The 16,839-nt window shown below is 42.8% G+C and overlaps 1 protein-coding gene across 1 annotated transcript; it reads left to right on the top strand.

Moving 5' to 3' along the window:
- Positions 1–1,869: 1,869 nt before the first annotated feature.
- LOC311376127 (NLR family CARD domain-containing protein 3-like) lies at positions 1,870–15,505 on the top strand (the record flags this gene model as incomplete). The annotated part of the gene is made up of 11 exons (XM_084491007.1): positions 1,870–2,648; positions 2,822–2,938; positions 3,632–3,748; positions 5,078–5,194; positions 5,922–6,035; positions 6,275–6,391; positions 7,931–8,047; positions 11,601–11,717; positions 11,846–11,915; positions 12,102–12,327; positions 13,716–15,505. The coding sequence occupies exons 1-11, from the start codon at positions 2,527–2,529 to the stop codon at positions 15,503–15,505; spliced, it is 3,024 nt and encodes a 1,007-aa protein (XP_084347133.1). The 5' UTR covers positions 1,870–2,526.
- Positions 15,506–16,839: the final 1,334 nt, after the last annotated feature.

The following is a 16,839-nucleotide window of genomic DNA, read 5'->3' as shown; positions in this document are numbered from 1 at the left end:
TGTTCTTTTAATTCAGCCTTGGGTGAAATCGAAGCGTAGTGTCTGTGTGCTTCCACCTTTAATGAATGCATGCCATGCGCGCTCCCGCGGCCGGGACACAATTCTTATAGGGGGTAACTACATTCACTGGCTTCCTCCATCTTCTGCGCCACCGTTTTAAATAAATCGCCGTTTCTCGTTTTCTGACGGCGACAACAACAACACGACTATCGTCTCCTTCTACTTCCGGCTCACGGCCCCGGGAAAAGATCTCCAGCATGCGCAGAACGCAATTAACGCATAATCCAATTAGACTCCGTACATGCACGCTTAACTCGACTATGAATCGCATTATCTAGGGGTCTTAATTCGACTATGAGAAACCCAATTCGGTTCGATTTTAGCTTGACTAAGGTGTATACATGCATCTTAGTAATACAATCATAGTTGGACTAACCCAATAATTTGACTTTCTTGAGTGTCATGTAAACGCACTGAGTGATGACTGTTACAGAAGGCTACAGACCTTATCTAGTGATGGGACATTTTAATATCCTTCTAACCTTATATAAAGTTATAACAGCTTATTGTTAGTGTGGTTTAGAGCAGGATAACAGCTGACTGATATAAAGTTATAACAGGTTAGTGTGATGGTTTAGAGCAGGATAACAGCTGACTGATATAAAGTTATAACAGGTTAGTGTGATGGTTTAGAGCAGGATAACAGCTGACTGATATAAAGTTATAACGGGTTAGTGTGATGGTTTAGAGCAGGATAACAGCTGACTGATATAAAGTTATAACGGGTTAGTGTGATGGTTTAGAGCAGGATAACAGCTGACTGATATAAAGTTATAACAGGTTAGTGTGATGGTTTAGAGCAGGATAACAGCTGACAAAGCAGTTTGGTACGTTGTGTGTGCGTGTGTGTGCGTGTGTGTGTGTGTGTGTGTGTGTGTGTCTCCTCCTCCTCCGTCTCTCTGAGCGTCAGATCGGTTCCGTTCTGAACTTCCTCATCTGAGCGGTCTGTCGCAGCCAGCAGCTCTTCTTTCTCCGCTTTTAAAACCTTTCACCTGATTAACTTGTTTTATAAACACTTCAACCTCCGTTTCTTCACTTACATTTATACTTTTATAACTTTATACCGTATGGACGCATTTTAATCAGAGAAAAGATAAGGTAAGATACGTTCAATCCGTATCCGTTTGTAAATCAAAACATGAAAGGGCAACGCTTATGCATAACGCGTATATAGCTTATACACACGGCAAGCATATCTTTTCATTTATATTCATTCAAAATATTGACATACTATTTTAAAATGAAAGAGGCTGGGGTTTAGTTTTATATAATTTGTTTTTATTGTTCAGTAGTATATGCCTACATGAGGCCGTAAAGCACAGTTAACAGAGCTGAGGTGGAGTCCGTAGATCGCGTACTTGGTATTGAGAAACGGCCATCATATTAATAAAGAGTAGACGCCGCATTGGCTGCTGGGCGCAAGAAATGCGGCCGCCATCTTGGAGCGATCGACCGCATTTTAATCACGGAGTAGATAAGGTAAGATAAGATAAGATAGACAGTTTACTACCGTTTATATTGTCTTTAGGTTACTGGTATATAATAATAACCAGTTTACTACCGTTTATATTGTCTTTAGGTTACTGGTATATAATAATGACCAGTTTACTACCGTTTATATTGTCTTTAGGTTACTGGTATATAATAATGACCAGTTTACTACCGTTTATATTGTCTTTAGGTTACTGGTATATAATAATAACCAGTTTACTACCGTTTATATTGTCTTTAGGTTACTGGTATATAATAATGAGTTTACTGTAGAGAATACATCGTTAGTTCATGTTTTACTGCTTTACTGACCTGTGGTAAATTCAACATTGCGTTCAATATTCAAGGCTCAGAATGAAGAGAAGGACGTGACAGAAGTCCTTTCAATGTGCTGATATTTAAAAGGTTTAATATTTGTGCGTATTGACTGGGGATTGACAGTTTTATAGATCCTATAGTAGCCTGTTGCTGGACTGTACCACTTTCACAGGGGGGTTCCTGTGGGTCTAGACTCGATTCCTATGGCTTAAACCACAGCTGGAGCCAGAGAGAGAGCCTGGAGGGAGAGAGAGAGACCCGTTGGTCATAAGAGGATACCCTATCGATGTGTTGAGCTTCACCAGTTGATTTATATGGAATCTGTGGTTCAGTAAAGTGGCAGAATTCAGACTTTGTTCCAGTGGAGAAATGATTCTAACGTTCTTCACTTTTAATTGTACCACAATGCATTTATTAAGTCTATTGTGTATCCTTTTTGTGTAGTAGTTTAAGTACAGTTACAGTCTCCAAGGTGTTTAATTCTCATCTCTCAGTTCTCATGTGCTGTACACATCTGTACTGTAGTGAGGGCAGTGTGGGTATGTTGTTGTGGGGTTCATATTGATGGTCTATGACGTCCATAACGCTTTAGTGTGACGCAGTCACAATGATCGTCTCTCTCAATAAACAGCTAAAGTTCAGAAGGCAAATGAAGTGATGGATGAGTTGTGTTTGTGTCCAGGTCTCCAGTCTACTATGGATGAGGAGAGAGAGGAGGGGGGTCCTACCTCTAAGACCACTCTGTCTGGGGAACATGGCCACCGGAGCAAAGCTAAGAGGTAAGAAGAGGATCTCTCTGTCTGTGACTGTTGTCCATCTCAGAGCTCAGCAGTGATACATCATGACTCCATCATTAGTCTGAGTAACAGGTGTGTGTGTGTGTGTGTGTGTGTGTGTGTGTGTGTGTGTGTGTGTGTGTGTGTGTGTGTGTGTGTGTGTGTGTGTGTTGAAGCCCAGAGCAGCAGCAGAGAGCAGACTCCCCTGGACCCAGCTGTGTCTCCATGAAGAGTGACCGCTCTATGGAACAACCTCATAACTTTAAAGATGGAAATCTGTCTATTGAGAAGAGGTGAGGATTCATCAGAGATCATAAATATTATGTTCATTATATGATATAAGGATAACTTGTTAGTAACCGAGTGACACAGAACGCAGGTGGAGACGTTGATATCCGTTCTAACTCTGATTCACTCGCACCAGAACAACGTTACAAGTAGCACTTGTCATAACCCGGCTCCTAGGCCATGACAAATACAGCATAGGACACCATAGAGGGCAAGAAATGAGTGAATTTATTATATTAACTTAGACAACTGAGGCTATAAGTACCAATGTGAAGTGTGTCAGTCAGTAACATCAGTAATGTAAATGTGGATGTGTGAGCAATTTGAGGTGTAAATGTTGTAAAGCGAAAACAAAGCAGAAACCAAACAAAGAGAATGTGCTGCTGCTGCTGGCGGAGATGCAGCCGAATGCCAGAGAGAGACCAGAGCAGAGTTGAGCCAGGGTTTTTATCCTTTCAGGAGCGCCTGCACCAGGTGCTCCAAATCCGTACTCTGCTGATGGTACATTCAAGGACGCATAGGAAAAACAATAACTGGTCAACCACATCAGAACATCAACACTAGACAGGGACCGTCACACACTCAACAGGTGTGGTAGAGCTAAGGCATGGGAATAACAATGCAACTATCCATTGCATAGAACAATAAAGGTACAGCTTCTATCAAACGTCCATAGATCCTGGTTCTTGTTTTTCCAGAAGAGTCCAGCAGCAGAGAGCAGACTCCCCTGGACCCAGCTGTGTCTCCATGAAGAGTGACTGGTCTATGGATCTACCTTACCAGTTTAAAGATGGAAATCCGTCTATTGAGAAGAGGTGAGGACTTAGAGAGTGAGCGGTCAGACATGGAGGGGGGCTTCTTCAGCGGTGGAGGGTCGGGGGGGCAGAGGCGGGACATGTTATGGTGGTGAAAGGCTGTGATTGGCCTCGTCACTCTGCAAGCAAGAGTTGCCAGATTGTTTTGCTCAAAGGTGACTCCGATCCGATTTCATTCAGAACAGTGTGAACAGCACAAATCACACGGAATCAGGTCTGTTCAATTGTGGTTTGGGCCACTTCCATACGCGGTCCTGAATCAGATACAGGAGGGATTTCTCTCACTGCGACCTCATGTTGAACAGTCGTATCGTAACGTGACTTTGACGTCACTCAGGGATGGACAACTTTCATGATTAAGAGGGCCACAATTTTCATCATCACCATCAGAGGGCACATGACCGCGCTCTTCACCTAATCGGATATGAGAGAAGATACAAAAGAATAAAAAAGAAGAACAAATGATGTGTAGATATGTGTCTGTATCAGTGGTGGCTGGTGATGAAAGTTGTTGATGGGGCGTAGTCGTGGGCGGGGGTCTGGGGGTCCTCCCCCAGAAGATGTTGAATTTGGTAGATGTGATTTCCTGTATTCTGGTACATTCTGGGGATGGCCACTACCTAAAAAATCTTTCTGATTCATAGCCTATGTATGTTAATTCAAACAACATACATTCATTTCATATTTTCCATGCTCACATGTCATTTTTAACATGTCTATACTCTTGTTAAACGACAAACACAACAAGTGTTGTTTTAAAAGCCACATGAGTGATTCTTATTTTTCTCAGTGCAAAGGGCTCTCATACATCATCATTCAATGATGGCACAAAACTGAAACAGTGGGCCAACATTAAGTGAACAACTAGCATCATAGTCAGTGCAGTTGTAGTAGTGGAGACTTAAGTTGAAATCTTTCATGACTGATATTGTTTCTAAGCAAAGTAGACACATGGGTTTGCCTTTGAATTCTATGAAAAGATACTCTGCTTATCATCTTGACTGAAAGGTACTGTTACTGTTGATCGAGTTTTCTAAATAAGACTTTGACAAAGCAGTTTGGTGTGTCAGTGTTGATCAAACAGATTCATAATTCTGTGATTCTAGTTCAAAGCATTAGGTTACTCAGAGCCAGTAATAACATCTCAGTAACAAGTTATAATATATAGATAGATAATTATGGACTTAAAAGCTGGAAACAAGTGAAATGCTCTCACCTAAAAACAGAAGAATTATCTTGTCAGTGTCAAAACTGCAGTGTGTGTGTGTGTGTGTGTGTGTGTATGTGTGTGTGTGTGTGTGTGTGTGTGTGTGTGTGTGTGTGTTGAAGACCAGAGCAGCAGCAGAGAGCAGACTCCCCTGGACCCAGCTGTGTCTCCATGAAGAGTGACCGCTCTATGGAACAACCTCATAACTTTAAAGATGGAAATCAGTCTATTGAGAAGAGGTGAGGATTCATCAGAGATCATAAATATTATGTTCATTATATGATATAAGCTCTATGGATCCACCTGACCGGTTTAAAGATGGAAATCACCAACCTTCTAAGACAAGGTGAGGATTCAGCCGATACATCAGGGCTGTTCAACTGGCGGCCCGCGGATCATCTTGATCTGCCCGCCCATCGTTAATCAGAACATACCAACGTCCAATCACAGGACCACTTGGAGATGCATTGGTTCATGGCTGAGGCCGTTTATTCTGCTGTTTGAATCGTGTGAATGAAATGAATATTCAGACGACTTGTAGCAGACTTTACAGGTTTAATGTTAGAAGGTTCAACGTCTTTCAAACAGCTTTTATTGAATCAGTTTGATCTTTTGAGGTGAAGAGATTTATTGAAACCAATAATCCATGAAGAATAACACAGGTCTGTGTAGAAATGTAGAAACTGACTGCTCTATTTCTATGTCAGCTAAACGCATTGTGAATCAACACTCATGCACAGTATGAAGGATACTTAGTGTGTTTTTATGTTAACATGTTAACATGTTAGTGCTTAAATTACATAATAACTTAACATTTTCAGCCTGTCCTTATATTTCCATTTCAATAATCTGAGAAAGATTATTGAAATGAAAAGTCATGAGAAAGTAGTTTAGTGGCCCTGCAATAAATGATCAAATGAAACAATATCCACAAATCCTAACTTCCAGATGGTTCTTGTTTTTCAGAAGGAGGCAGCAGAGAGCAGACTCCCCTGGACCCAGCTGTGTCTCCATGAAGAGTGACCGCTCTATGGAACAACCTCATAACTTTAAAGATGGAAATCAGTCTATTGAGAAGAGGTGAGGATTCATCAGAGATCATAAATATTATGTTCATTATATGATATAAGGATAACTTGTTAGTAACCGAGTGAAACAGAACGCAGGTGTACAAGTAGACACTATTACAAGTAGCACTAAACAGGTGTGTTAGAGCGCCCCCTAAGGCATGGGAATAACAATGCAACTATCCATTGCATAGAACAATAAAGGTACAGCTTCTATCAAACGTCCATAGATCCTGGTTCTTGTTTTTCCAGAAGAGTCCAGCAGCAGAGAGCAGACTCCCCTGGACCCAGCTGTGTCTCCATGAAGAGTGACCGCTCTATGGATATACCTTACGGGTTTAAAGATGGAAATCCGTCTATTGGGAAGAGGTGAGGACTTAGAGAGTGAGCGGTCAGACATGGAGGGGGGCTTCTTCAGCGGTGGAGGGTCGGGGGGGGCGGAGGCGGGACATGTTATGGTGGTGAAAGGCTGTGATTGGCTTCGTCACTCTGCAAGCAAGAGTTGCCAGATTGTTTTGCTCAAAGGTGACTCCGATCCGATTTCATTCAGAACAGTGTGAACAGCACAAATCACACGGAATCAGGTCTGTTCAATTGTGGTTTGGGCCACTTCCATACGCGGTCCTGAATCAGATACAGGAGGGATTTCTCTCACTGCGACCTCATGTTGAACAGTCGTATCGTAACGTGACTTTGACGTCACTCAGGGATGGACAACTTTCATGATTAAGAGGGCCACAATTTTCATCATCACCATCAGAGGGCACATGACCGCGCTCTTCACCTAATCGGATATGAGAGAAGATACAAAAGAATAAAAAAGAAGAACAAATGATGTGTAGATATGTGTCTGTATCAGTGGTGGCTGGTGATGAAAGTTGTTGATGGGGCGTAGTCGTGGGCGGGGGTCTGGGGGTCCTCCCCCAGAAGATGTTGAATTTGGTAGATGTGATTTCCTGTATTCTGGTACATTCTGGGGATGGCCACTACCTAAAAAATCGTTCTGATTCATAGCCTGTGTATGTTAATTCAACCAACATACATTCATTTCATATTTTCCGTGCTCACATGTCATTTTTAACATGTCTATACTCTTGTTAAACGACAAACAAAACAAGTGTTGTTTTAAAAGCCACATGAGTGATTCTTATTTTTCTCAGTGCAAAGGGCTCACATACATCATCATTCAATGATGGCACAAAACTGAAACAGTGGGCCAACATTAAGTGAACAACTAGCATCATAGTCAGTGCAGTTGTAGTAGTGGAGACTTAAGTTGAAATCTTTCATGACTGATATTGTTTCTAAGCAAACTAGACACATGGGTTTGCCTTTGAATTCTATGAAAAGATACTCTGCTTATCATCTTGACTGAAAGGTACGGTTACTGTTGATCGAGTTTTCTAAACTCGATCAACAGTAACAACTTAACAGAATTTGTAACAACTTTTTTGTAATCGTTGAAAAAGTAAAAAAAGAGTAGAGAAAAATCGGACATTGCAAACATTGCAAACATCAGCCGTGTTCATGTGACTGTCCATGTATAGTGTCACATCGGATCTGATATCATCGGATCCGTATCATACAGACTCCTGTAGAGGCGCACTTGCTCAGCAACTCTTCCTTCGAAATCATCCATTCTTGCTCTCTGTGGTTTTTCCGGTCTGTCTGTCCACTCGTACGCCAAGTGACAAAGATCGTGCGGATCCGAGCCATCAGACGCGCCTTAAAAAGGGCGGTGCGACAGCCCATGCGCGGGACACGTGACCGTCATCTGACCGCAATTTTGCCTGATGCGCGGCTCACGCGTTCTCTCAGTGCGCGACTGTGCAGCGCTCTTAAGGCTGTTTTAGTGATGTGGTTGGCATGGTGTGAATGAGAGGGAAATCCTGGTTCTTGTTTTTCTAGAAGAGTCCAGCAGGTGAGAGCAGACTCCCCTGGACCCAGCTGTGTCTCCATGAAGAGTGACCGCTCTATGCATCCACCTGTCACGTTTAAAGATGGAACTCAGTCTATTGAGAAAAGGTAAGTATTTATTTGGGATGATTATTAGGGCTGTAGTCAACCAAATCAAATCTTGGTCGGTTTAATTTCAACAACTCTCTGACAAATCGATTGGTCGATGGGGAAAAAATGATAATAAAACAATGTGCACGTTATTTTTAGATCAACTGAATCCGCCACAGTGCGTTCTACTCTACCTGCTAGCCTCAATATCTCGTCAGGGCTGTTTGGAGAAGGTCGTGGGTTTCAGATCCACTCTGGGTCCGAGTCGACTCGGTCAGGGCAGAGCTTCAATATGAAGCAGTCAGCGGACGAGCCACGGAGCGTCGGGCAGCGTCGTTTATAGACGACACAACCAAGAATTGATTTGAGCTTTCATCTGTTGTAATATAATGGGGCCCACTGGATGGAGCTGCGATTCGTGTTCACACTCAAAGCATATCGAGCATTAAACACGAAGGGAGTAGGTTACACTACTCTCTTGTTAGTATTGTGAGAAATATAATAACAACAAAGAGTCCTGGGCCCCGTTTCCCGATAACGATGGATCCACGCTCGTACGATCCATCGTACGATGGATCTCACGCAGCATCGTTAAAGACCGGGTAAACCAAGAATAATTATGGGTTTTGAGTTTATAATACCACAGGAAAATATATTATTAACCACCCTGCCAAATTTGAAGGACTAAAAAAATCGCGAAGTATATAAAATTATGCTTCAAAGTTGATGAAAAATGAGCAGTAATCCCTGGCTCAGGACGGTGGGGGCGTGTGCGCTGCAGGCCAGGAAACCACGCCCATCACCGGAGAGGTCCAACGGGCAAGCTAGCTGCAAACTGACAATTCAAACCAGACTCGTGAGCGGTAAAACCATAGACGGGTGAAACCACAGAATGCTAGTGCGCGGTTAATGTATTTATACCTAGAGGGCAGCAGGGGGCGGGTTTATGTGAGTAGGACCGCTTTACGTAAAGCGGTCTTCGATGTAGACCCGCCCATTTTAAACCTGCACACAGAACATTCTCTGAGGCCTAGCTCCTCAAGGAAATGATGAATGGGAAAAATATTTTTTACATGTTTTGAGGGACACATTTAAGGCCTAAATAATATGATAAGAAGAAAAATACTGAATTTGGTTTACCCGGTCTTTAATTTTAGGGGAGCGTTTCCCGAAACTCATCTTAACATGAACGCGCGTGCTCTGCTCTTACGACGTCGTAGGATTGTAGCTGTCTACTGACACGGTGCTGAAATGGGCTCGGTAGGAGGGGGAGACGCAGGAATGTTGTTGGATTAAAGTATATTTTGTGGCAGCAAAAAAATATCTCCCCATCAAGGCCAACAGCAGAGTAGCCTACGAAAAGAATAGACTAAGATGAATGCTACAAATATTAAAACACAATTTATTAGGTCTAAGCCGACATATGCTATATCAGTCCTAATCCCGAACGCACCGTGCGTAGGCTACATTGTTTCACGGCATTTTCTCCCCTGAAATAATTCCATATTAAAAAAATTAAAAAATAGCATGTGTCTGTGTGACAACTAGGCCTATAGCATTTATTTAAATGTGCTGATTTGGGCAGACTTTCTCTGATTCCTGCATTCCGTTTCATTCATTCATTCATTCATTCAGTGATTGACGCGCCGCACACTCTCTAGATACTTTGGTGTCAACATTAAAAATGCAACGTTCCATTCATTCATTATCATTCAAACGCAGAGGCATTGACACGGCTATTGCTGTTGCTGGTCTAGATCGATTCCTGCCCATATTGTTGGGCAGGGGGTATGATGGTGCGGGCAATGTAAGCGGGAATGGCACGCATCGCAGCACAGTTTCCCGCAGCAGTCTACGTACAGAAAACCACTCTCTCAACATGGCGATTGTGCACTCCACTAAGGTCAGGGAGTTCGTAACTGTCTAGACACGGTCCAATAAATAGTGAACTTCATCACAGCCTCACCGACGCGCCTACAGTGCTTTATGTCAAACAATCGCAACAAAAAACGCCTGCAGAAATTCTCCGACACCCGCTGGTCTCAGCATGATTCATGTACAGTATGTCTTCTGTCATTGATCAATATGAGGACATTTTAACCACGATGGTTGAATTAAAATCAGAGGGAGACAGCAAGTGCCGCTCGCAAGCGACCTCCGACACGAGCAACGGAATCATTTGATTTTATTATATGCCTTGTGATAGGGTTGCCTTAATGACGTGGCGTTTCATCGGTACATTTATTTTTGGAATTTTAAATTGCTGCAATAAATTATATTTGTGTTGACTTCTAACATGTCTCTGTCTTTGCTGTTTAAATCTAACAGTAGTCTACGAGTAATATATATGCGGGAACCACTGTTTTTGGGGTATTGCGAAATAGCGCCAGCTGGATATTCAGTGGTATTGGATGACGTGTTTTAATAAAACACATCCAATACACGGAATGTCCAGCTGGTGACTCCACTGAGGCTATAGTAACGATGCATCCTAGTGCTTAACGAGTACCCCTGTAGGCGTCGTTAGCTACGAGGGTTTTAACGACGTCGTTACGTAACGATGCTTTCGGGAAACGGTCCGAAAATTCTGCGATGATCGTACGACGGTGTTAACGACGCCGTTAGGCTAACGATGCTTTCGGGAAACGGGGCCCTGTTCATTTATTTAATAGTTTCATGTTTTCTTGTGATAGACACAAATACTCTACACGGCAGTCATCAGAGAGGAGATTTGTGTTGCCTGCTTATAGAACAGGGGCTGGGCAGAGAACACTGCACTACAGAGAAATGGTAGCATGGAATTCTTTACCACGTTTTTTGGTTAATGAAACAAGTAAGATGGCCTTTAAAATCAAATTGAAATTGTATTTGTTTACACAAAGTGTTACATGATTGTTTTGTTTCGCTTTTTATTCCACCTCTTTTTAAAAGAGGCTATGTACCTTTTCCTGTGGATCTCATAAAGTACATAAGGGTACTATGACTATGGGTTGATCAGAACAGAATATAACCAACTTATATCAAGTAATGATTTTTATTTCCTCTTTTTTTTAATGGTTTTTGTTTGTGTTGTATGCTGTATAAATGCATGTTTATGTCTAAAAATGACAATGCAATTTGTAACTTGACCACAGGTAGAACAGCACCCAACATTCAATACGTACTCACGTACTCATGCCTTACGATTTTAGCTGAAATGCTTTTCACTTCCTTTACACTTATGTCATGCTTTTTTGTTGTCCTTTCTAACCCAATGCTACCGGACGGATGACTTCTTTGGAATCAATTAGTTTGTAGCGGAGTAAAGGTCCAGTTCAACGTTGAGAGGGTGATACCAAGTGGTATCACTCAAATATAAAAAGCATCGGTTTGCATTTGTCCCTCCCGCCCTAAAATAATGGATTAAGAAGCTCTTAGTTCCTTATAAAAGGAACACCAGCCATTGTCCGACCAATGAGAATTTGGTCCAACAAGTGCATATCGATTAACCGACCAGAACCTGACAGCCCTAGAGATTATAGAGGTACAGCTTCTATCAAACGTCCATAAATCCTGGTTCTTGTTTTTCCAGAAGAGCCCAGCAGCAGAGAGCAGACTCCCCTGGACCCAGCTGTGTCTCCATGAAGAGTGACCGCTCTATTGGTAGACTGATTGACTTTAAAGATGGATGCCCCTCCACAGAGGAGAGGTAGGAGTTTCAAACAGATGATGAAAACAGACCAGTTGGTTGTTGTCAGACTATATCGATTCTATATCAATGTTTACAAGTCATGGGAAATACAATAGTGTGTGTGTGTGTGTGTGTGTGTCCCACAGACCACACCAGGAGAGGTCAAAGGTTACCAGTGCTCAGTCTGTACAGCAGCATCAAACAGAGCTGATCAAGGTGTGTGAATGTCCACCAAGACATTTGACTTTAGCTCTACATGAACATTAAGAAAGCATCTCTTGTGGAGCTAATAGTCTCCAGGCTTCCCTCTTCAGACCAGCGGGGCGTGAATCCAGGACAGATGCTTCTGATGTCCTCAGTGAGTTCAGAGTAAAGTTCTCTGTGATGTTTGTTCTGTTCCAGAGGGCTGAGGAGAACGCACACGCTTTTCTAGACAAGGAGCTGAAGAAGCTATGGAGGGTTCTCTTCCCAGATTACCCACAATGCTCAGAGAGTCAGAGGGAGGAGGAGGAGGTGGATGATAAGAACAAGGAGCAGAGGAGGCGCGCCATAGCGGGAGTGGTAGACATCACAAAGCTCTGCCTGATGGAGATGAACCAGGAGGAACTGGCTGACACACTGTGGGGCGGTAAGAAACTCTTCTTTAGAAGACAGAGACAATTATTTCAAAGGGCAGAAGAGACTCTTATCTCCAAAACAGAGAACAAATGCTAATTCAGTATGAGACTCTTATTTGTTCTGCTCAGATTAAATGACATATCTTGAGATATCTATATATCTATATTATATATATATATATATATATATTTCTAACTTTGATGTTAAAATGGTTTTATCCAGATGTGAAGGTTTATTGTTGGGGTATCAGGTTAAAGAATGTTAAACATCATCATCACCAGCACCAAATCATCCGACCACATCACCCCCGTTCTCATCCAACTACACTGGCTCCCTGTCCAACACCAGGTTGACCTTAAAGGTCCCATGGCATGAAAATGTCACTTTATGAGGTTTTCTAACATTAATATGAGTTCCCGTAGCCTGCCTAGGGCCCTCAGCCCCGTGGGTGCTAGGGCTCTGAGCCCCGTGGGTGCTAGGGCTCTGAGCCCCGTGGGTGCTAGGGCTCTGAGCCCCGTGGGTGCTAGGGCTCTGAGCCCCGTGGCTGCTAGGGCTCTGAGCCCCGTGGGTGCTAGGGCTCTGAGCCCCGTGGGTGCTAGGGCTCTGAGCCTCGTGGGTGCTAGGGCTTTCACCTGCAGTGCTCCCAGGCTTATGAACCCCCTGCCCCAAAACATTTGTCTGACACCCTCGAAACACATGTGATCCAACTGGCCTGCTCTTACCCCCTCCTACCTGGGTCTGCTCACTGCTCTTACCCCCTCCTACCTGGGTCTGCTCACTGCTCTTACCCCCTCCTACCTGGGTCTGCTCACTGCTCTTACCCCCTCCTACCTGGGTCTGCTCACTGCTCTTACCCCCTCCTACCTGGGTCTGCTCACTGCTCTTACCCCCTCCTACCTGGGTCTGCTCACTGCTCTTACCCCCTCCTACCTGGGTCTGCTCACTGCTCTTACCCCTCCTACCTGGGTCTGCTCACTGCTCTTACCCCTCCTACCTGGGTCTGCTCACTGCTCTTACCCCTCCTACCTGGGTCTCCTCAGTAGGAGACCCATTAAACAATTCATTGTTTAATGAATTGTAAGGCGACCTTGGGTGTCATGAAAGGCGACTTGAAATAAAATGTATTATTATTATTATTATTATTATTATTATTTATATCAAACATAAACTGCAGCATGTCACTTTACACTGATTCACTATCATTAGACCAATCATATTGCTGTGGAAAAAACGAAATAGTCCTGAACATTTTTAATCTGTAACATGCAGTCTTGTTTGTCATGACCAGCTTCTCCAAGTTATGAAGCCACTAAATATCATGAAGTTGATAAATATTGACATGTTCCCACTGATGCCACCATCCACTAACTGATTTCTTCTGTTGTTTTTCTCATTTAGGATCTGCTGCTGTCGAGTGCCAGCATGAAATCAAGTCTCATTTGAAGAAGAAGTTCTGGTGTGTGTTTGAGGGAATCGCTAAAGCAGGACATTCAACACCTCTGAATGACTTCTACACAGAGATCTTCATCACAGAGAGAGGCAGTGGAGAGGTCAACCAGGAACATGAGGTCAGACTGATTGAAACAGCTTCCAGGAAACCAGCCTTAGAGGAAACACCAATCAGATGTGAGGACATCTTTAAACCCTTACCTGGAAAAGATCAACCAATCAGGACAATAATGACAACTGGAGTGGCCGGCATTGGTAAAACCATCTTAACACACAAGTTCACTCTGGACTGGGCTGAAGGCAAATCCAACAACGACATACACTTCACATTTCTCCTCACTTTCAGAGAGCTGAATTTACTGAAAGGGAAAGAGTTTAGCTTGGTGGAACTTCTTCATCACTTCTTTATTGAGACCAAAGAAGCAGGAATCTGCAGATTTGATCGGTTCCAAGTGGTCTTCATCTTGGATGGTCTGGATGAGTGTCGACTTCCTCTGAACTTCCAGTACACCCCGATATGGACTGATGTCACAAAGTCCACCAAGGTGGACGTTCTGCTGACAAACCTCATCAGGGGCGACCTGCTTCCCTCCGCTCGTATCTGGATAACCACACGCCCTGCGGCAGCCAATCAGATCCCTGCTGAGTGTGTTGACATGGTGACAGAGGTGAGAGGGTTCACCGACCCACAGAAGGAGGAGTACTTCAGGAAGAGATTCAGAGAGGAGACATTGGCCAACACAATCATCTCCCACGTCAGGAAATCACAAAGCCTCCACATAATGTGTCACATCCCAGTCTTCTGTTGGATCACGGCTACAGTTCTGGAGGACTTCTTCAAAACATCCCAGAAAAGAGAAGAGACGCCCAAGACCGTGACTCAGATGTACAGCCACTTCCTGAGGGTTCAGTCCATACAGGGGGACAGGAAGTATCATGGGAGAGCTGAAACAGATCCAAACTGGAGTTCACAGAGCAGGAAGATCATTGTTTCTCTGGGAAAACTGGCTTTTAACCAGCTGGAGAATGGCAACCTGATCTTCTACGAGGCAGACCTGGCAGCGTGTGGCATCGATATCAGAGCAGCCTCAGTGTACTCAGGAGTGTTCACCCAGATCTTTAGAGAGGAGTGTGGGCTGTACCAGGACAAGGTGTTCTGCTTTGTCCATCTGAGCCTCCAGGAGTTTCTGGCTGCCCTTTATGTCTTTAAGCACTTCATAGACACTGGGGTCAATCTGCTCTCAGAAGAACAACCAAACTCTGGGGAAGATAAACTCCTCCTCCTCTACCAGAGTGCTGTGGACAAGGCCTTACAGAGTGAGAACGGACACCTGGACTTGTTCCTCCGCTTCCTCCTGGGCCTCTCTCTGGAGACCAATCAGATTCTCCTACGAGGTCTGCTGGGAAAGACAGGAAGTGGCTCAAAGACCAATGAGAAAACAGTGTCTTACATCAAGGAGAAGATAGATGGAGATCTCTCTCCAGAGAGAAGCATCAATCTGTTCCACTGTCTGAATGAGCTGAACGACCGTTCTCTAGTGGAGCAGATCCAATATTACCTGACATCAGGAAGTCTCTCCACAACATCTCTCTTTCCTGCTCAGTGGTCAGCTCTGGTCTTCATCTTACTGTCATCAGAAGAGGAGCTGGACGTGTTTGACCTGAAGAAATACTCTGCTTCAGAGGAGGGTCTTCTGAGGCTGCTGCCAGTGGTCAAAGCCTCCAAAACATCTCTGTAAGTTCACTAATAACATGTATTACAATACACAGAACACTATATACATAAAATTTAATATAATATATATATTATATTATATACTAGAATATAAAAGGTATAATAAAATACAAATCGTATCTGTACGTTCACTAATAACATGTATAACAATACACACAAGATAATATATATAAAACTAGAAAATAAAAGTTATAATAACCTAGAAAACATCTCTGTACGTTCAGTGATAATGTATTATATTACGCACAACACAAAATAATTAATACTATGATATAAAAGCAGTAACGATTTGTTTATTTAACAAACTCCCCAATCATAACAATCATAAAAAATAAATGATAATAATTAACAGTTATTCGCCGAAGGCAAAGTGAATAGTGTTCACAGATTCACTATTCACAGAGCCTGAGGTGAATCATTGTTTTATATAAACTACACGTGAACACTCCAAAAATAAACAAGATTACACTTTATTACTTTTAGGGGAAGACAGAAGGGGGAGAGGTGGGAGGGACAGAGGGGGGAGAGGGACAGAGGGAGTACACACAACGAAAACATACATAACAGTAGAATATAAAAGTTATGATAACATAGAAAACATCTTTTGAGGTTAACTTATAACATCTCAATATACACAACGTCATATTGTGTAACCAAGGTGAAAAGTCAAACTCAAAAGCTCTATTATGAAATAATAATTAAAGAATGAATAATAATTGTTTATCAATAATTAAATGCACCTTTAAATATGTTGCTATAAGTATAAATAAATAGTTATTGATGAGGTTACATGCATAAATATACGTTCATTATTAATAAAAGGTGACCCACTATTTTAAAATGTTTAACCTTGTTCAGTAGTTTGGTTATATGGACGCTTTGGGTTTAACCAATAGGATGCGTTGATACAGAGACTTCAGGGTCATCTGGGGGAAGGGTGAGAGGTCACGAGTGAGAGAGGGAGGAGACAAAGGAGGAGAGGACTTTATTCTCTGTAGAGATCGCCCAGCTAAATGATATTTAAACATTTACTTATTAGTTGTAACCAGTAGCGGCGCCAAAGAATTATGATTGGGGGAGCTACGGGGGCTAGATTGTTTATAGCAGGGGCTAATACATTTGGACTATTCACGGAGCCTGAGGTGAATCATTGTTTTATATAAACTACACGTGAACACGTGACATAAACAAGATTACACTTTTTGCCAGGATTTATTAGTTTTTATGAGCGGTTTATTAGTTTTTATTAGCGTGACGCGACGACCGTTACGCGCTCCCCAATATCCCAAGTTTGAGATCTCAATCTCGGGATATTGTCCAATATCCAGAGATAGAAAA

This window comes from Micromesistius poutassou (assembly GCF_964030765.1).
Source record: "Micromesistius poutassou genome assembly, contig: SCAFFOLD_4786, whole genome shotgun sequence".
Classification (NCBI taxonomy): Eukaryota; Metazoa; Chordata; class Actinopteri; order Gadiformes; family Gadidae; genus Micromesistius; species Micromesistius poutassou.
The sequence above is the reverse complement of the archived record's forward strand: the minus strand, read 5'-3'. Positions and strand labels throughout refer to the sequence as shown.